This window comes from Gymnoscopelus microlampas (assembly GCF_963454915.1).
Source record: "Gymnoscopelus microlampas genome assembly, chromosome: 4".
Classification (NCBI taxonomy): Eukaryota; Metazoa; Chordata; class Actinopteri; order Myctophiformes; family Myctophidae; genus Gymnoscopelus; species Gymnoscopelus microlampas.
The window spans coordinates 58353624-58376401 of record NC_139941.1 but is presented as its reverse complement, the minus strand read 5'-3'; the positions used below and the strand labels follow the sequence as shown (position 1 = coordinate 58376401).

At 40.8% G+C, this 22778-nt stretch overlaps 1 protein-coding gene across 1 annotated transcript in view; it reads right to left on the bottom strand.

Annotated features, from left to right (window-relative positions):
- LOC311044165 (H-2 class II histocompatibility antigen, E-Q beta chain-like) overlaps nucleotides 1-20743 on the bottom strand; it is a gene marked incomplete at its 3' end in the record, with an annotated part of 42610 nt that extends 21867 nt beyond the window's left edge. Inside the window, exons 1-3 of the mRNA XM_084055584.1 lie at nucleotides 20660-20743; nucleotides 19093-19347; nucleotides 17795-18067 (exon numbers count right to left, since the gene is read on the bottom strand). Of these exons, the coding sequence (XP_083911710.1) occupies nucleotides 17795-18067; nucleotides 19093-19347; nucleotides 20660-20726 (595 nt within the window). The 5' untranslated portion in view covers nucleotides 20727-20743. The remainder of the gene's footprint in view (nucleotides 1-17794; nucleotides 18068-19092; nucleotides 19348-20659) is intronic.
- Between the last annotated feature and the right edge of the window lie 2035 nt (nucleotides 20744-22778).

Here is a 22778-nt window from a genome sequence, read left to right as displayed (position 1 = left end):
CCAATTGCGACGCGTCTAGTGTTAACATTGTTCCTGATCAATGTTAAACTTCAGACCTTAACTCCTCCCACAGTTTTGCCAGCACACACTCGTGCCATATGTCAAAATGACCGTCTCAATCGGGAATCGTGCGCGTGTATAGGGCTAAGAGATTGGTTAAATAGTTTAATTGATATTCATTTATTAGTGCATTAAATTTCCCCCATCCGCTTTAATGGAAAAGTGAAAAAACTCAAATTCAAGTATTTTTTTCTCAGAAACCGTAAGAGCTACAGTTACCACATTTGGAGGGGAGGTTCATAATTTTCTCCGAAATTATTTAAAAAAATATCACACCATTCGGCCTCATGGTGGCGCTATAACAGCTCCCTTTACGTTTTGGCCTGTAACTCTTGAACCGTAAGTCCTAAAATCTAGTGTTAACATTGTTCCTGATCAATGTTAAACTTCAGACCTTAACTCCTCCCACAGTTTTGCCAGCACACACTCGTGCCATATGTCAGAATGACCGTCTAAATCGGGAATCGTGCGCGTGTATAGGGCTAAGAGATTGGTTAAATAGTTTAATTGATATTAATTTATTAGTGCATTAAATTTCCCCCATCCGCTTTAATGGAAAAGTGAAAAAAAACAAATTCAAGTATTTTTTTCTCAGAAACCGTAAGAGCTAGAGTTACCACATTTGGAGGGGAGGTTCATAATTTTCTCCGAAATTATTTAAAAAAATATCACACCATTCGGCCTCATGGTGGCGCTATAACAGCCCCCTTGACGTTTTGGCCTGTAACTCTTGAACCGTAGGTCCTACAATCAAAATTTCTTTTCACCTGGATTCCTTGGGTCACGACGCATCTCCCCATATAGGCCACGCCCATTTGCGTCAGGATAGATTTTCCGCCATTTTGAATTTTCTTCAAAACACACTTTTTGCTCCTTTTCCTACAATTTTTTTCCAAATCTCACACAAATCGGTACACATGATCTATGGACCCATGCGATAAAGATATCCAAATGGCATTTTGATAGTCCTTACCGTTCGTCCGTAATTGGCTTCCAAAGTTAGCGGGAGGGGCCCGTTTTACAAAGAATGCCAAAAATCACGAACGAAACGTCCAATCGATCCCAGATTTGAATCACATGTCGAGGGTGGTTTACTCAACAAATCCCCAAAAGCATTTCCACTTTGACCTATAGGGGGCGCCACAAATGCGCAAAATGTAACCGTTCGATGCAAAAACATGATTTTTGGGGGGATCAATCCTCTCAAAATGAAACGCAAGCGATCTCAGGAGTGACGACACAATGTAATTGGCGCAGCCTCCGACGTTATTCCTCCCGGCGGCCGCGACCCGCGACCGGCGTCGGCGCAACCACACTCTGCAATTTCCCCGGAATTGCGACGCGTCTAGTGTTAACATTGTTCCTGATCAATGTTAAACTTCAGACCTTAACTCCTCCCACAGTTTCGCCAGCACACACTCGTGCCATATGTCAAAATGACCGTCTAAATCGGGAATCGTGCGCGTGTATAGGGCTAAGAGATTGGTTAAATAGTTTAATTGATATTAATTTATTAGTGCATTAAATTTCCCCCATCCACTTTAATGGAAAAGTGAAAAAAAACAAATTCAAGTATTTTTTTCTCAGAAACCGTAAGAGCTAGAGTTACCACATTTGGAGGGGAGGTTCATAATTTTCTTCGAAATTATTCAAAAAAATATCACAACATTCGGCCTCATGGTGGCGCTATAACAGCCCCCTTGACGTTTTGGCCTGTAACTCTTGAACCGTAGGTCCTACAATCAAAATTTCCTTTCATCTGGATTCCTTGGGTCACGACGCATCTCCCCATATAGGCCACGCCCATTTTCGTCAGGATAGATTTTCCGCCATTTTGAATTCTCTTCAAAACACACTTTTTGCTCCTTTTCCTACAAGTTTTTTCCAAATCTCACACAAATCGGTACACATGATCTATGGACCCATGCGATAAAGATATCCAAACGGCATTTTGATAGTCCTTACCGTTCGTCCGTAATTGGCTTCCAAAGTTAGCTGGAGGGGCCCGTTTTACAAAGAATGCCAAAAATCACGAACGAAACGTCCAATCGATCCCAGATTTGAATCACATGTCGAGGGTGGTTTACTCAACAAATCCCCAAAAGCATTTCCACTTTGACCCATAGGGGGCGCCACAAATGCGCAAAATGTAACCGTTCGATGCAAAAACATGATTTTTGGGGGGATCAATCCTCTCAAAATGAAACGCAAGCGATCTCAGGAGTGACGACACAATGTAATTGGCGCAGCCTCCCACGTTATTCCTCCCGGCGTATTCCTCGAGTCCCGGCGGCCGCGACCCGCGACCGGCGTCGGCGCAACCACACTCTGCAATTTCCCCGGAATTGCGACGCGTCTAGTTAGTGTGGTTGCCCAACAGGGCAACCAGACTATTGTTATTGATACGCTTTATTTATTTATAGATAAACTTTATTTCGAACCGCATCTCCTCCCACAGTTTTTATCCCCTAATGTTGTGCCATATATCAAAATGACCGTCTAAATCGGGAATCGTGCGCTTGTATTTTGCTAAGAGATTGGTTAAATAGTTTAATTGATATTGATTTATTAGTGCATTAAATGTCCCCATCCACTTTAATGAAAAAGTGAAAAAACTCAAATTCAAGTATTTTTTTCTCAGAAACCGTAAGAGCTAGAGTTATCAAATTTGGAGGGATAATTCATAATATTGTCCGAAATTATTGAAAAAAATATCACACCATTCGGCCTCATGGTGGCGCTATAACAGCCCCCTTTACGTTTTGGCCTGTAACTCTTGAACCGTAGGTCCGAAAATCAAAATTTCTTTTCACCTGGATTCCTTGGGTCACTACGCATCTCCCCATATAGGCCACGCCCATTTGCGTCAGGATAGATTTTTTGATATTGATTTATTTGTGCATTAAATTTCCCCATCCACTTTAATGGGAATTGCAAAAACTCCCATTCAAGTATTTTTTTCTCGGAAACCGTAAGGCCTAAAGTTACAAAACTTGGAGGGGAGGTTAATAGTTTTTTGCAAAATTATTAAGAAAATAATCACACCAGTCGGCCACATGGTGGCGCTATAACAGCCCCCTTTACCTTTTGGCCTATAACTCTTGAACCGTAGGTCGTAAAATCAAAATTTCTTTTTCCCTGGATTCCTTGGGTCACGACGCATCTTCCCATATAGGCCACGCCCATTTGCGTCAGGATAGATTTTTTGATATTGATTTATTTGTGCATTAAATTTCCCCATCCACTTTAATGGGAATTGCAAAAACTCCCATTCAAGTATTTTTTTCTCGGAAACCGTAAAGGCTACAGTTAAAAAACTTGGTGGGGAGGTTAATAGTTTTTGGAAAAATTATTGAAAAAAATAATCACACCAGTCGGCCACATGGTGGCGCTATAACAGCCCCCTTTACCTTTTGGCCTATAACTCTTGAACCGTAGGTCGTAAAATCAAAATTTCTTTTCACCTGGATTCCTTGGGTCACTACGCATCTCCCCATATAGGCCACGCCCATTTGCGTCAGGATAGATTTTTTGATATTGATTTATTTGTGCATTAAATTTCCCCATCCACTTTAATGGGAATTGCAAAAACTCCCATTCAAGTATTTTTTTCTCGGAAACCGTAAGGCCTAAAGTTACAAAACTTGGAGGGGAGGTTAATAGTTTTTTGCAAAATTATTAAGAAAATAATCACACCAGTCGGCCACATGGTGGCGCTATAACAGCCCCCTTTACCTTTTGGCCTATAACTCTTGAACCGTAGGTCGTAAAATCAAAATTTCTTTTTCCCTGGATTCCTTGGGTCACGACGCATCTTCCCATATAGGCCACGCCCATTTGCGTCAGGATAGATTTTTTGATATTGATTTATTTGTGCATTAAATTTCCCCATCCACTTTAATGGGAATTGCGAAAACTCCCATTCAAGTATTTTTTTCTCGGAAACCGTAAAGGCTACAGTTAAAAAACTTGGTGGGGAGGTTAATAGTTTTTTGAAAAATTATTAAAAAAATAATCACACCAGTCGGCCACATGGTGGCGCTATAACAGCCCCCTTTACCTTTTGGCCTATAACTCTTGAACCGTAGGTCGTAAAATCAAAATTTCTTTTTCCCTGGATTCCTTGGGTCACGACGCATCTTCCCATATAGGCCACGCCCATTTGCGTCAGGATAGATTTTCCGCCATTTTGCATTTTCTTCAAAACACACTTTTTGCTCCTTTTCCTTAATTTTTTTTCCAAATCTCACACAAATCGGTACACGTGATCTATGGACCCATGCGATAAACCTATCCAAGCGGAATTTTGATAGTCCGTACCGTCCGTCCGTAAATGGCTTCCAAAGTTAGCGGGAGGGGCCCGTTTGACCAAAAATGCCATAAATCACGAACAAAACGTCCGGTCAATCCCAAATTCGAATCACATGTCGAGGGTGGTATACTAAACCAATCCCCAAAAGCATTTCCACTTTGATCCATAGGGGGCGCCACGAATGCTCGAAATGTAACCGTTTGATGCAAAAACATGATTTTTGGGGGATCAATCCTCTCAAAATGAAACGCAGGCGATCTCAGGAGTGACGTGACGATGTAATTGCCGCAGTCGCCGACGGTATTCCTCCCGGCGTATTACTGGAGTCCCGACCGCGTCGGCGCAACCACACTCTGCAATTTCCCCGGAATTGCGACGCGTCTAGTGTTAACATTGTTCCTGATCAATGTTAAACTTCAGACCTTAACTCCTCCCACAGTTTTGCCAGCACACACTCGTGCCATATGTCAAAATGACCGTCTAAATCGGGAATCGTGCGCGTGTATAGGGCTAAGAGATTGGTTAAATAGTTTAATTGATATTAATTTATTAGTGCATTAAATTTCCCCCATCCGCTTTAATGGAAAAGTGAAAAAAATCACATTCAAGTATTTTTTTTCTCAGAAACCGTAAGAGCTAGAGTTACCACATTTGGAGGGGAGGTTCATAATTTTCTCCGAAATTATTTAAAAAAATATCACACCATTCGGCCTCATGGTGGCGCTATAACAGCCCCCTTGACGTTTTGGCCTGTAACTCTTGAACCGTAGGTCCTACAATCAAAATTTCTTTTCACCTGGATTCCTTGGGTCACGACGCATCTCCCCATATAGGCCACGCCCATTTGCGTCAGGATAGATTTTCCGCCATTTTGAATTTTCTTCAAAACACACTTTTTGCTCCTTTTCCTTCAATTTTTTTCCAAATCTCACACAAATCGGTACACGTGATCTATGGACCCATGCGATAAACATATCCAAGCGGAATTTTGATAGTCCGTACCGTCCGTCCGTAAATGGCTTCCAAAGTTAGCGGGAGGGGCCCGTTTGACCAAAAATGCCATAAATCACGAACGAAACGTCCAGTCAATCCCAAATTTGAATCACATGTCGAGGGTGGTATACTAAACCAATCCCCATAAGCATTTCCACTTTGATCCATAGGGGGCGCCACGAATGCTCAAAATGTAACCGTTTGATGCAAAAACCTTATTTTGGGGGGATCGATCCTCTCAAAATGAAACGCAAGCGATCTCAGGAGTGACGACACAATGTAATTGGCGCAGCCTCCGACGTTATTCCTCCCGGCGTATTCCTCGAGTCCCGGGGGCCGCGGCCCGCGACCGGCGTCGGCGCAACCACACTCTGCAATTTCCCCGGAATTGCGACGCGTCTAGTGTTAACATTGTTCCTGATCAATGTTAAACTTCAAACCTTAACTCCTCCCACATTTTTCCCAGCACACACTCGTGCCATATCTCAAAATGACCGGCTTCACCGGGAATCGTGCGCTTGTATATTGCTAAGATATAGGTTGTATAGTGTAATTGATATTAATTTATTAGTGAATTCATTAATCCCCATTGACTTATAATGGGAAAATGCAAAGACTCACATTCAAGTATTTATTTCTTCGAAATCGTAAGGGCTACAGTTACAACACTTTGAGGGAAGGTTAATAGTTTTTTGCAAAATTATTGAGAAAATAATCACACCAGTCAACCACATGGTGTCGCTATAACAGCCCACTTTACCTTTTGGCCTATAACTCTTGAACCGTAGGTCGTAAAATCAAAATTTCTTTCCCCCTGGATTCCTTGGGTCACGAAGCATCTCCCCATATAGGGCACGCCCATTTGCGTCAGGATAGATTTCCCGCCATTTTGAATTTTCTTCAAAACACACTTTTTGCTCCTTTTCCTTCAATTTTTTTCCATATCTCACACAAATCGGTACACGTGATCTATGGACCCCTGCGATAAACCTGTCCAAACGACATTATGATAGTCCTTACCGTTCGTCCGTAAATTGTTTCCAAAGTTAGCGGGAGGGACCCGTTTCACCTAAAATGTCAAAAATCACAAACAAAACGTCCAATCGATCCCAGATTTCAATCACATGTCGAGGGTGGTTTACTCAACGAGTCCCCAAAAGCATTTCCACTTTGACCCTTAGGGGGCGCCACAAATGCGCAAAATGTCACCGTTTGATGCAAAAACATGATTTTTGGGGGGGGCAGTCCCTTCAAAAAGAAACGCAAGCGATCTCAGGAGTGACGTGACAATGTGATTGGCGCAGTCTCCGACGGTATTCCTCCCGGCGTATTGCTCGAGTCCCGACCGGCGTCGGCGCAACCACACTTTGCAATTGCAAATTGCGACGCGTCTAGTTAGTGTGGTTGCCCAACAGGGCAACCAGACTATAGTACTCTATACACTTTATTTATTTGTTTCCATCTTTATAGATTAACTTTATTTCAAACCGCATCTCCTCCCACAGTTTTTATACTCTAATGTCGTGCCATATATCAAAATGACCGTCTTGAACGGGAATCGTGCGCGTGTATAGGGCTAAGAGATTGGTTGAATAGTTTAATTGATATTAATTTATTAGTGCATTAAATTTCCCCATCCACTTTAATGTAAAAGTCAAAAAACTCAAATTCAAGTATTTTTTTCTCAGAAACCTTAACAGCTAGAGTTATCAGATTTGGAGGGATAATTTATAATTAAGTCCCAAATTATTTAACAAAATATCACACCATTCGGCCTCATGGTGGCGCTATAACAGCCCCCTTTACGTTTTGGCCCGTAACTCTTGAACCGTAGGTCCTAAAATCAAAATTTCTTTTCACCTGGATTCCTTGGGTCACGACGCATCTCCCCATATAGGCCACGCCCATTTGCGTCAGGATAGATTTTTTGATATTGATTTATTAGTGCATTAAATTTCCCCATCCACTTTAATGGGAATTGCAAAAACTCCCATTCAAGTATTTTTTTCTCGGAAACCGTAAGGGCTACAGTTACAAGATTTGGAGGGGAGGTTAATAGTTTTTTGCGAAATTATTATGAAAAGAATCACACCAGTCGGCCACATGGTGGCGCTATAACAGCCCACTTTACCTTTTGCCCTATAACTCTTGAACCGTAGGTCGTAAAATCAAAAATTCTTTTTCCCTGGATTCCTTGGGTCACGACGCATCTTCCCATATAGGCCACGCCCATTTGCGTCAGGATAGATTTTCCGCCATTTTGAATTTTCTTCAAAACACACTTTTTGCTCCTTTTCCTTCAATTTTTTTCCAAATCTCACACAAATCGGTACACGTGATCTATGGACCCATGCGATAAACCTATCCAAGCGGAATTTAAATAGTCCCTACCGTCCGTCCGTAAATGGCTTCCAAAATTAGCGGGAGGGGCCCGTTTGACCAAAAATGCCATAAATCACGAACGAAACGTCCGGTCAATCCCAAATTTGAATCACATGTCGAGGGTGGTATACTAAACCAATCCCCAAAAGCATTTCCACTTTGATCGATAGGGGGCGCCACGAATGCTCGAAATGTAACCGTTTGATGCAAAAACATGATTTTTGGGGGATCAATCCTCTCAAAATGCAACGCAGGCGATCTCAGGAGTGACGTGACGATGTAATTGGCGCAGTCTCCGACGGTATTCCTCCCGCCGTATTACTGGAGTCCCGACCGCGTCGGCGCAACCACACTCTGCAATTTCCCCGGAATTGCGACGCGTCTAGTGTTAACATTGTTCCTGATCAATGTTAAACTTCAGACCTTAACTCCTCCCACAGTTTTGCCAGCACACACTCGTGCCATATGTCAAAATGACCGTCTAAATCGGGAATCGTGCGCGTGTATAGGGCTAAGAGATTGGTTAAATAGTTTAATTGATATTAATTTATTAGTGCATTAAATTTCCCCCATCCGCTTTAATGGAAAAGTGAAAAAAATCAAATTCAAGTATTTTTTTCTCAGAAACCGTAAGAGCTAGAGTTACCACATTTGGAGGGGAGGTTCATAATTTTCTCCGAAATTATTTAAAAAAATATCACACCATTCGGCCTCATGGTGGCGCTATAACAGCCCCCTTGACGTTTTGGCCTGTAACTCTTGAACCATAGGTCCTACAATCAAAATTTCTTTTCACCTGGATTCCTTGGGTCACGACGCATCTCCCCATATAGGCCACGCCCATTTGCGTCAGGATAGATTTTCCGCCATTTTGAATTTTCTTCAAAACACACTTTTTGCTCCTTTTCCTACAATTTTTTTCCAAATCTCACACAAATCGGTACACATGATCTATGGACCCATGCGATAAAGATATCCAAATGGCATTTTGATAGTCCTTACCGCTCGTCCGTAATTGGCTTCCAAAGTTAGCGGGAGGGGCCCGTTTTACAAAGAATGCCAAAAATCACGAACGAAACGTCCAATCGATCCCAGATTTGAATCACATGTCGAGGGTGGTTTACTCAACAAATCCCCAAAAGCATTTCCACTTTGACCCATAGGGGGCGCCACAAATGCGCAAAATGTAACCGTTCGATGCAAAAACATGATTTTTGGGGGGAACAATCCTCTCAAAATGAAACGCAAGCGATCTCAGGAGTGACGACACAATGTAATTGGCGCAGCCTCCGACGTTATTCCTCCCGGCGTATTCCTCGAGTCCCGGCGGCCGCGACCCGCGACCGGCGTCGGCGCAACCACACTCTGCAATTTCCCCGGAATTGCGACGCGTCTAGTGTTAACATTGTTCCTGATCAATGTTAAACTTCAGACCTTAACTCCTCCCACAGTTTTGCCAGCACACACTCGTGCCATATGTCAGAATGACCGTCTAAATCGGGAATCGTGCGCGTGTATAGGGCTAAGACATTGGTTAAATAGTTTAATTGATATTAATTTATTAGTGCATTAAATTTCCCCCATCCGCTTTAATGGAAAAGTGAAAAAAATCAAATTCAAGTATTTTTTTCTCAGAAACCGTAAGAGCTAGAGTTACCACATTTGGAGGGGAGGTTCATAATTTTCTCCGAAATTATTTAAAAAAATATCACACCATTCGGCCTCATGGTGGCGCTATAACAGCCCCCTTTACGTTTTGGCCTGTAACTCTTGAACCGTAGGTCCGAAAATCAAAATTTCTTTTCACCTGGATTCCTTGGGTCACGACGCATCTCCCCATGTAGGCCACGCCCATTTGCGTCAGGATAGATTTTCCGCCATTTTGAATTTTCTTCAAAACTCACTTTTTGCTCCTTTTCCTACAATTTTTTTCCAAATCTCACACAAATCGGTACACATGATCTATGGACCCATGCGATAAAGATATCCAAATGGCATTTTGATAGTCCTTACCGCTCGTCCGTAATTGGCTTCCAAAGTTAGCGGGAGGGGCCCGTTTTACAAAGAATGCCAAAAATCACGAACGAAACGTCCAATCGATCCCAGATTTGAATCACATGTCGAGGGTGGTTTACTCAACAAATCCCCAAAAGCATTTCCACTTTGACCCATAGGGGGCGCCACAAATGCGCAAAATGTAACCGTTCGATGCAAAAACATGATTTTTGGGGGGAACAATCCTCTCAAAATGAAACGCAAGCGATCTCAGGAGTGACGACACAATGTAATTGGCGCAGCCTCCGACGTTATTCCTCCCGGCGTATTCCTCGAGTCCCGGCGGCCGCGACCCGCGACCGGCGTCGGCGCAACCACACTCTGCAATTTCCCCGGAATTGCGACGCGTCTAGTTTATTTCTTTATTTATAGATAAACAATACTTTAGAGCGCATCTCCTCCCACAGTTTTTATCCCCTAATGTTGTGCCATATATCAAAATGACCGTCTAAATCGGGAATCGTGCGCGTGTATAGGGCTAAGAGATTGGTTAAATAGTTTAATTGATATTGATTTATTAGTGCATTAAATTTCCCCATCCACTTTAATGTAAAAGTGAAAAAAATCACATTCAAGTATTTTTTTCTCAGAAACCGTAAGAGCTAGAGCTACCAAATTCGGAGGGAAGGTTCATAATATTATCCGAAATTATCGAAAAAATAATTAAACCATTCGGCCTCATGGTGGCGCTATAACAGCCCACTTTACCTTTTAGCCTATAACTCTTGAACCGTAGGTCCTAAAATCAAAATTTCTTTTCACCTGGATTCCTTGGGTCACGACGCATCTCCCCATATAGGTCACGTCCATTTGCGTCAGGATAGATTTTTTGATATTGATTTATTAGTGCATTAAATTTCCCCATCCACTTTAATGGGAATTGCAAAAACTCCCATTCAAGTATTTTTTTCTCAGAAACCGTAAGAGCTACAGTTACCACATTTGGAAGGGAGGTTCATAATTTAGTCCAAAATTATTAGAAAAATAATTACACCAATCGGCCACATGGTGGCGCTATAACAGCCCACTTTACCTTTTGGCCTATAACTCTTGAACCGTAGCTCGTAAAATAAAAATTTCTTTTCACCTGGATTCCTTGGGTCCCGACGCATCTCCCCATATAGGCCACGCCCATTTGCGTCAGGATGGATTTTCCGCCATTTTGAATATCCTTCAAAACACACTTTTTGCTCCTCTTCCTTCAAATTTTGTCCTAATCTCACACAAATCGGTACACATGATCTATGGACCCATGCGGTAAAGATATCCAAACGGCATTTTGATTGTCCTTACCGTTCGTCCGTAAATGGCTTCCAAAGTTAGCGGGAGGGGCCCGTTTGACCAAAAATGCCATAAATCACGAACGAAACGTCCGGTCAATCCCAAATTTGAATCACATGTCGAGGGTGGTATACTAAACCAATCCCCAAAAGCATTTCTACTTTGATCCATAGGGGGCGCCACGAATGCTCAAAATGTAACCGTTTGATGCAAAAACCTTATTTTGGGGGGATCGATCCTCTCAAAATGAAACGCAAGCGATCTCAGGAGTGACGACACGATGTAATTGGCGCAGCCTCCGACGTTATTCCTCCCGGCGTATTCCTCGAGTCCCGGCGGCCGCGACCCGCGACCGGCGTCGGCGCAACCACACTCTGCAATTTCCCCGGAATTGCGACGCGTCTAGTTAGTGTGGTTGCCCAACAGGGCAACCAGACTATTGTTATTGATAAACTGAGATAAACAATATTTCGAACCGCTATTTCTCCCACAGTTTTTATCCCCTAATGTTGTGCCATATATCAAAATGACCGTCTAAATCGGGAATCGTGCGCGTGTATAGGGCTAAGAGATTGGTTGAATAGTTTAATTGATATTAATTTATTAGTGCCATTAAATGTCCCCATCCACTTTAATGGAAAAGTGAAAAAACTCAAATTCAAGTATTTTTTTCTCAGAAACCGTAAGAACTACAGTTATCAGATTTGGAGGGATAATTCATAATATTGTCCGAAATTATTGAAAAAAATATCACACCTTTCGGCTTCATGGTGGCGCTATAACAGCCCCCTTTACGTTTTGGACTGTAACTCTTGAACCGTAGGTCCGAAAATCAAAATTTCTTTTCACCTGGATTCCTTGGGTCACTACGCATCTCCCCATATAGGCCACGCCCATTTGCGTCAGGATAGATTTTTTGATATTGATTTATTAGTGCATTAAATTTCCCCATCCACTTTAATGGGAATTGCAAAAACTCCCATTCAAGTATTTTTTTCTCGGAAACCGTAGGGGCTACAGTTACAAAACTTGGAGGGAAGGTTAATAGTTTTTTGAAAAATTATTAAGAAAATAATCACACCAGTCGGCCACATGGTGGCGCTATAACAGCCCCCTTTACCTTTTGGCCTATAACTCTTGAACCGTAGGTCGTAAAATCAAAATGTCTTTTTCCCTGGATTCCTTGGGTCACGACGCATCTTCCCATATAGGCCACGCCCATTTGCGTCAGGATAGATTTTCCGCCATTTTGAATTTTCTTCAAAACACACTTTTTCCTCCTTTTCCTTCAATTTTTTTCCAAATCTCACACAAATCGGTACACGTGATCTATGGACCCATGCGATAAACCTATCCAAGCGGAATTTTGATAGTCCGTACCGTCCGTCCGTAAATGGCTTCCAAAGTTAGCGGGAGGGGCCCGTTTGACCAAAAATGCCATAAATCACGAACAAGACGTCCGGTCAATCCCAAATTTGAATCACATGTCGAGGGTGGTATACTAAACCAATCCCCAAAAGCATTTCTACTTTGATCCATAGGGGGCGCCACGAATGCTCGAAATGTAACCGCTTGATGCAAAAACATGCTTTTTGGGGGATCAATCCTCTCAAAATGAAACGCAGGCGATCTCAGGAGTGACGTCACGATGTAATTGGCGCAGTCTCCGACGGTATTCCTCCCGGCGTATTACTGGAGTCCCGACCGCGTCGGCGCAACCACACTCTGCAATTTCCCCGGAATTGCGACGCGTCTAGTTTCTTTATTTATAGATAAACAATACTTTAGAGCGCATCTCCTCCCACAGTTTTTATCCCCCAATGTCGTGCCACATATCAAAATGACCGTCTAAATCGGGAATCGTGCGCGTGTATAGGGCTAAGAGATTGGTTGAATAGTTTAATTGATATTAATTTATTAGTGCATTAAATTTCCCCATCCACTTTAATGTAAAAGTGAAAAAACTCAAATTCAAGTATTTTTTTCTCAGAAACCTTAACAGCTAGAGTTATCAGATTTGGAAGGGTTAATTTATAATTAAGTCCGAAATTATTGAAACAAATATCACACCATTCGGCCTCATGGTGGCGCTATAACAGCCCCCTTTACGTTTTGGCCCGTAACTCTTGAACCGTAGGTCCTAAAATCAAAATTTCTTTTCACCTGGATTCCTTGGGTCACTACGCATCTCCCCATATAGGCCACGCCCATTTGCGTCAGGATAGATTTTTTGATATTGATTTATTTCTGCATTAAATTTCCCCATCCACTTTAATGGGAATTGCAAAAACTCCCATTCAAGTATTTTTTTCTCGGAAACCGTAAGGGCTACAGTTACAAGACTTGGAGGGGAGGTTAATAGTTTTTTGCAAAATTATTAAGAAAATAATCACACCAGTCGGCCACATGGTGGCGCTATAACAGCCCACTTTACCTTTTGGCCTATAACTCTTGAACCGTAGGTCGTAAAATCAAAAATTATTTTTCCCTGGATTCCTTGGGTCACGACGCATCTCCCCATATAGGCCACGCCCATTTGCGTCTGGATAAATTTTCCGCCATTTTGAATTTTCTTCAAAACACACTTTTTGCTCCTTTTCCTTCAAATTGGGTCCAAATCTCACACAAATCGGTACACATGATCTATGGACCCATGCGATGAATATATCCAAACGGCATATTGATAGTCCTTACCGTTCGTCCGTAATTGGCTTCCAAAGTTAGCGGGAGGGGCCCGTTTTACAAAGAATGCCAAAAAACACGAACGAAACGTCCAATCGATCCCAGATTTGAATCACATGTCGAGGGTGGTTTACTCAACAAATCCCCAAAAGCATTTCCACTTTGATCCATAGGGGGCGCCACAAATGCGCAAAATGTAACCGTTCGATGCAAAAACATGATTTTTGGGGGGATCAATCCTCTCAAAATGAAACGCAAGCGATCTCAGGAGTGACGACACAATGTAATTGGCGCAGCCTCCGACGTTATTCCTCCCGGCGTATTCCTCGAGTCCCGGCGGCCGCGACCCGCGACCGGCGTCGGCGCAACCACACTCTGCAATTTCCCCGGAATTGCGACGCGTCTAGTTAGTGTGGTTGCCCAACAGGGCAACCAGACTATAGTACTCTATAGCTTTCTTTCCATCTTTATAGATTAACTTTTTTCAAACCGCATCTCCTCCCACAGTTTTTATACCCTAATGTTGTGCCATATATCAAAATTACCGTCTTGAACGGGAATCGTGCGCGTGTATAGGGCTAAGAGATTGGTTGAATAGTTTAATTGATATTAATTTATTTGTGCCATTAAATGTCCCCATCCGCTTTAATGGAAAAGTGAAAAAACTCAAATTCAAGTATTTTTTTCTCAGAAACCGTAAGAGCTAGAGTTATCAGATTTGGAGGGATAATTCATAATTAAGTCCCAAATTATTGAAAAAAATATCACACCATTCGGCCTCATGGTGGCGCTATAACAGCCCCCTTTACGTTTTGGCCTGTAACTCTTGAACCGTAGGTCCGAAAATCAAAATTTCTTTTCACCTGGATTCCTTGGGTCACTCTGCATCTCCCCATATAGGCCACGCCCATTTGCGTCAGGATAGATTTTTTGATATTGATTTATTTCTGCATTAAATTTCCCCATCCACTTTAATGGGAATTGCAAAAACTCCCATTCAAGTATTTTTTTCTCGGAAACCGTAAGGGCTACAGTTACAAAACTTGGAGGGGAGGTTAATAGTTTTTTGAAAAATTATTAAAAAAATAATCACACCAGTCGGCCACATGGTGGCGCTATAACAGCCCCCTTTACCTTTTGGCCTATAACTCTTGAACCGTAGGTCGTAAAATCAAAATTTCTTTTTCCCTGGATTCCTTGGGTCACGACGCATCTTCCCATATAGGCCACGCCCATTTGCGTCAGGATAGTTTTTCCGCCATTTTGAATTTTCTTCAAAACACACTTTTTGCTCCTTTTCCTTCAATTTTTTTCCAAATCTCACACAAATCGGTACACGTGATCTATGGACCCATGCGATAAACCTTTCCAAGCGGAATTTTGATAGTCCGTACCGTCCGTCCGCAAATGGCTTCCAAAGTTAGCGGGAGGGGCCCGTTTGACCAAAAATGCCATAAATCACGAACAAAACGTCCGGTCAATCCCAAATTTGAATCACATGTCGAAGGTGGTATACTAAACCAATCCCCAAAAGCATTTCCACTTTGACCCATAGGGGGCGCCACGAATGCTCGAAACGTAACCGTTTGATGCAAAAACATGATTTTGGGGGGATCAATCCTCTCAAAATGAAACGCAGGCGATCTCAGGAGTGACGTGACGATGTAATTGGCGCAGTCTCCGACGGTATTCCTCCCGGCGTATTACTGGAGTCCCGACCGCGTCGGCGCAACCACACTCTGCAATTTCCCCGGAATTGCGACGCGTCTAGTTAGTGTGGTTGCCCAACAGGGCAACCAGACTATAGTACTCTATACACTTTATATCTTTATTTATAGATAAACTTTTTTTCAGACGCATCTCCTCCCACAGTTTTTATCCCCCAATGTTGTGCCATATATCAAAATGACCGTCTAAATCGGGAATCGTGCGCTTGTATAGGGCTAAGAGATTGGTTGAATAGCTTAATTGATATTGATTTATTAGTGCATTAAATTTCCCCATCCACTTGAATATAAAAGTGAAAAAACTCAAATTCAAGTATTTTTTCTCAGAAACCGTAAGAGCTAGAGTTACCAGATTTGGAGGGGAGGTTCATAATATTGTCCGAAATTATTGAAAAAATAATTAAACCATTCGGCCTTATGGTGGCGCTATAACAGCCCACTTTACCTTTTGGCCTCTAACTCTTGAACCGTAGGTCGTAAAATCAAAATTTCTTTCCCCCTAGATTCCTTGGGTCATTACGCATCTCCCCATATAGGCCACGCCCATTTGCGTCATGATAGATTTTTTGATATTGATTTATTTGTGCATTAAATTTCCCCATCCACTTTAATGGGAATTGCAAAAACTCCCATTCAAGTATTTTTTTCTCGGAAACCGTAAGGGCTACAGTTACAAGATTTGGAAGGGAGGTTAATAGTTTTTTGCGAAATTATTATGAAAATAATCACACCAGTCGGCCACATGGTGGCGCTATAACAGCCCACTTTACCTTTTGGCCTATAACTCTTGAACCGTAGGTCGTAAAATCAAAATTTCTTTTTCCCTAGATTCCTTGGGTCATTACGCAGCTCCCCATATAGGCCACGCCCATTTGCGTCAGGATAGATTTTCCGCCATTTTGAATTTTCTTCAAAACACACTTTTTGCTCCTTTTCCTATTTTTTTTTTCCAAATCTCACAAAAATCGGTACACGCGATCTCTGGACCCATGCGACATACCTATCCAAGCGGCATTTTGATAGTCCATACCGTTCGTCCGTAAATGGCTTCCAAAGTTAGCGGGAGGGGCCCGTTTGACAAAAAATGCCAAAAATCACGAACGAAACGTCCGGTCAATCCCAAATTTGAATCACATGTCAAGAGTGGTATACTAAACCAATCCCCAAAAGCATTTCCACTTTGACCCATAGGGGGCGCCACAAATGCGCAAAATGTCGCCGCTTGATGCAAAAACATGATTTTTGGGGGATCAATCCTCTCAAAATGAAACGCAAGCGATCTCAGGAGTGACGTGAAAATGTAATTGCCGCAGTCTCCGACGGTATTCCTCCCGGCGTATTACTCGAGTCCCGACCGGCGTCGGCGCAACCACACTTTGCAATTGCCAATTGCGACGCGTCTAGTTATTATTATTATTATTATTATTATTATTATTACCCTTATTATTATTATTATCATTATTATTATTATTACCCTTATTATTATTATTATTATTATTATTACCCTTATTATTATTATTATTATTATTATTATAATTATTATTATTATTGTATACCATACTAGCTCATAGTATACCATACTAGCTCATAGTATACCATAATAGCTCATAGTATACCATACTAGCTCATAGCGCGGCACCGAGTGCTGCGCTATGAGCTTGTAGATCTGCAATGTTTTTAAAAATCGTGAAAATGTGTGCAAATCTTTAAATATATATATTTTTAAAGCTAATATTTGTCAAAAATGTTGTTCCAGGGACCCCCAGAAGCAAAGATTCGAGTTACAAATGTTCACTTTAAAAATATATCCTACTATAATTCTAGTAACCTCTGTCCGTAGTGGTGAGTGAGTGAGTGAGTGAGTAGGTGAAGCTACCCGGTTCTCCTCAGTGGCTGGACCAATTGCTCTGATTTTGCACACAGCCATTGACCATTACCATCTGAACTTAACCGTGAAGCCCGTTTTTCAATTTCATCAAATCTCAGCTTCTTATTAGCGTTTTTGTGTCAAACACTGTCGCCATGGTTACGGGGCTGCCTAGCTATGGGACGAACTGCCTCCCGGGTTGCCAGATCATGTGCGCATATCCCCCCACGGATGCGTCGACCGGGTATGGTCTAGTTTATTATAATTTTCACGATTTTTCAAAAAAAGCCGATCTACAAGCTCATAGCACGGCACTCGGTGCCCGCTATGAGCTTTTATATCTGCTTTGAATAGAATGATAGAATGATTTATTATGATGTCATGTTATAGTTTATGAGGTGATGAGTGTTGAGTGCTGCTCTGAGATCAGCTCACCTCTCTTGTTCAGAACAGAGGAGTAGTAGAGCTCAATGTTGGGTTTGCAGAATGCCTCTCGTGCTGCTCTCCTATAAGCCAGTATTCCAGGATCTTTATTGAAGCCCTCTGCCTGCTTCACACCAAACTCAGTGTATCCAACCCACTGATCTACTCTACTGTCAAATCTGAGGAACTCATCACCATCGAAATTCAGTGAGTATATGTACTGTATGTCCTTCAGCTCACTGGAGTTAAACACACAGCGGGCAGCCACATAGAACACATATCCATCTGGAAATAGACAATTAAAAATGTCATTAATGTTCAGTTTTATTATCATCTGTATAATATCATCACTAGGCTAACTGCCCCCTATCGGCCAAATACTGTATGTCACTACATAAAGTCTAAAATAGGTTCAGGATGTGAAATCTGGCATCAAAATGTTTTCAATATCTTAAATACAATGTAATTGAGCTAACAGTTAAGTGTTGTTTCACTATTTATCCAGTTTTCTACAGTGGCTGAGTAAACACAGACTCTGTCTGTCTGTCTGTCTGTCTGTCTGTCTGTCTGTCTGTCTGTCTGTCTGTCTGTCTGTCTGTCAGACCCCATCATGTATTTCCAGGATAACAGAGATAACACTCACAGAAAGGTTGTTATTTTGAGAGAGACATGAAATATCACAATATGAATACATTTTCACATGTTTCATTTTGATGGTAACTGTTTTAACTGTATTTGATATGATTCATGTATTTTAATTTAAAATCCAAATAAAGAAATTAAGTGTGTGTGTGTGTGTGTGTGTGTGTGTGTGTGTGTGTGTGTGTGTGTGTGTGCGTGCGTGCGTGCGTGCGTGCGTGCGTGCGTGTGTGTGTGTGTGTGCCGAGCTATGGTCAGCAAGCTTGTAGATCTGCTATTTTTGAAAAATCATGAAAGTTTGCGCAAATCTTTGGATATATATATTTTATTTAAAGCAAACATTTGTAACTCAAATCTTTGCTTCTGGGGATTCTACAAATGTCTTTTAAATCCTAACAGTAAAAAAAACAAAGAACGTATGTTGCTATAATATCTGTGGTTCTCAAATTTTTGTCATGTTTTTTTTTTTCCAAAGATAGCAGATATACAAGCTCATAGCGCAGCACTCGGTGCCGCGCTATGAGCTTGTAGATCTGCTATTTTTGAACAGCCAAAGAAATCTAAAATGACAGATATGTGTTCCCCGATTGAATGGGTTAAACATTTTCATTAATGTTAAATATATTCAACCGTTTTAGTTAATAACTATTGTGTTCATAGTATTCATGTACCTTTCACTGGTGGTTTCTTCAAGGCAGTGAGAATGGTGTCCAGGTTGAATTTGCAGTGGTGCTGCTCACCCACAGCTTCTGCATAACCTCCTGTGAAGGTGATATGATCTACAAACGGGGGCTGAGGCTCCACCCCCTTCCCTTTGTTGTAGTCTGCGTAGAACAACACTTCACCATCCAGTGCATACATCCACTCTTTATATGAGTCTTTAACTGTGTCTGAACAGCCAATGAGATCAATGTACTCATGGAACACTGGAAATAAAACAAAGATGACATTAAATACAAATAACAATCATCATCATCATCCTCATCATCATCATCATCATCATCATCATCATCATCATCATGTTAAACAGTCATGTTTGGTTCTAAAGGTGAATATTAGAAGTATATTCCTGTCAAACATTTTATTCAACAGATTTAAATGTTTTTATAATATTATGAAACAGATTCATAATGATTTATTTCAGGATGTGAACATAACATTATATGATATAATATATAGTGGTGGAAAGAGTACTAATGTTTTACTTAAGCAAAAGTATACTGCAATGTAGAATTGTAGAATGTAGTCCAGAATTTTTAATTTACTTGAGTAAAAGTACAAAAGTATTGGTGTCAAAATGTACTTAAAGTACCAAAAGGAGAAAGTACGCATTATGCAGAAAGTCCCATTTCACAAGTTTTATTGAAAATAGCAGATCTACAAGCTCACAATGCGTCACATTGTGAGCTTGTAGATCTGCTATTTTTAGATCTGCTATTTTCTAATGGTCTAAATGTATATAGGGCTGAGGCGTATGTTTTGTAATCAAAATCTACAAAGTAACTAGTAACTAAAGTTTTCAAATAATTTTAGTGGAGTAAAAGTATAATATTTGCCTCTGAAATGTAGTGGGGTAGAAGTTAAAATACTGAACATTGGAAGTACTCCAGTAAAGTAAAAATACCTCAAAATTGTACTTAAGTAAATGTACTTAGTTACTTTACATCACTGATAATTTAATATAATGAAAGGTTAAAATCAGCGTGTGTGTGTGTGTGTGTGTGTGTGTGTGTGTGTGTGTGTGTGTGTGTGTGTGTGTGTGTGTGTGTGTGAGCGTGTGTGTGTGAGCGTGTGCGTGCGTGCGTGCGTGCGTGCGTGCGTGTGTGTGTGTGTGTGTGTCTGTGTGTGTGTGTGTGTGTGTTAGTGTGTATTGTTCATAAGTCAGGTTGCACAGTGTAAAATAATTGATCCAAAGCCTGTTGGTTCAGGCCTTGAGGCTGAGCTATCGCTTACCAATGGTATTATAAATAATAACACTATGAATAAACTATATGTATATTTGATATATCAATATAACAGTATGTTATTCAGTATATAATCAACAGACATAATGTTTATTTATATGAAAAAATATGTCATTTATCAAAAGTTAAAGTATGTATAACAATATATGTTTAATAATATAAACATAAATACACATGTATTATATATAACAAGAGTACATCTATGAATGCATATTTTATATAATAAGAGTATAACAGTATCTTTAATATAATAACATAAATATAATGTACTTACTTCCTGGGATCGCTTTGACATGAAGTACAGAGGAGAGGATGAGGAGGGTGGCTGTAATCTTCATCATCACTGATCAGAACTGAACTGAGTTTAATAAATGAGAATAAACTTATCAGAATCTACAGATCAGAATAAACAGATCAGAATAAACAGATGTTTACTGAAAGAGAATGAAGGAGAACTCGTTCTGTAGTTTCGACAAATGAGCCAATCAGATTAAAGATATGATGTTACATCATCTGTGACCGGGAAGACAGTGGTTGGGATTTTTTAAGAAATATATAGTTAGAATGAAATAAAGAAAGACAGAAATATGCTTATAAAGTAAAATGTTGTAATTAATTAAAATCTTTCAGATGAGACATGATAGGAGGTTAAACGTTAAAGTTCATCACTTCAGATTGAAGTGATTAAATATTTTAACTATTAATCAAATAAATAATGTAATTAGTTGGAGTATTTGTCTGTGTACATTTACACATGATGTGAAATGTGTCCTCATTTAACTCTGTGTACAACATGATGACACCAAACAAACTGAATGTCACACATATGGAGCAACTACAGTAGTGTTACACAGTGTTACACAGTGTTTAACACTTCATATGGTCATAATTCAGAGACCATTGCTCTGATCAGTGCAATATAGGACTGGATTAGAACGCTGCAGTAAAACTCTATTAAGTATTCATTTACTTTTAATAATGTTAAACTAAGGTGTTCCACATTCTCACATTCATCAGAAGCAGTTAGGGGTTCAGTGCCTTGCTCAAGGACACTTCAACATGAAGCCAGGAGGAGTCAGGGATCAAACCGGGAACCTCTGTAAACTGAACTCACAGACGCTCCTCTAATCCAAGCCTCATTACATCTCACTGATGATACCATCACGTCATGTGATCAAAGTGTTACTTCAGAGGTGTGTGTGTGTGTGTGTGTGTGTGTGTGTGTGTGTGTGTGTGTGTGTGTGTGTGTGTGTGTGTGTGTGTGTGTGTGTGTGTGTGTGTTTTCAGCGTTGCTGGTTCATGTTCATTAAACATCAATTCAAGCCTCATTACATCTCACTGCTGAAACCATCAAATGTCTTTAAAACACAGTGGTCATGTGATCAAAGTGTCACATGAGAGGTGTGTGTGTGTGTGTGTGTGTGTGTGTGTGTGTGTGTGTGTGTGTGTGTGTGTGTGTGTGTGTGTGTGTGTGTGTGTGTGTGTGTGTGTGTGCGCGCGCGCGCGTGCGTGCGTGCGTGTGTGTGTGTCACATCATTTGTTTGTATTGTGCATTGTTCATATCTGGTTTTATATAATAACAGTAGATATAAATGTATATATTATATAATAACATAAATATAATGTACTTACTTCCTGGGATCGCTTTGACATGAAGTACAGAGGAGAGGATGAGGAGGGTGGCTGTAATCTTCATCAACACTGATCAAAACTAAACTGAATTTAATAGATCAGAATAAACAGATCAGAATAAACACATGTTTACCTCAAGAGAAGTTCTGGAGTCTGAAAGAGAATGAAGGAGGACTCGTTATTTAGTCTAGAAGAATCAGCCAATCAGATTAAAGATATGATGTTACATCATCTGTTTCCGGGGAGACGATGGCAGTGAATTTTGAAGAAAAACAGTTAGAATGAAAGACAGAAACAAATAAATATGTTTATAAAGTAAAATGTTTTAATTAATTAAAAGCTTTCAGTTGAGACATGATGGGAGGTTTAAGGTTAAAGTTCATTATCAACACGGCTGCTCAACAAACTGAATGTCACACATATGGAGCAACTACAGTAGTGTTACACAGAGTATACAGTATTACAAAGTGTTACACTTATTTAAAAGTACATTCATTATAGACAGTCTATGTAACACAGTGTTACAATACACTCTGTTAAACACTATGGCCCGCGTACACACACACACACACTCACACACACACACACACACACACACACACACACACACACACACACACACACACACACACACACACACACACACACACACACACACACACACACAAACGGTACAATCTTTAACAATCAAGTAGGCTAGAAGCTTACATGAAAGACAGATTATGATACCACATCACCATGAATGGAATACGTTTGTATAT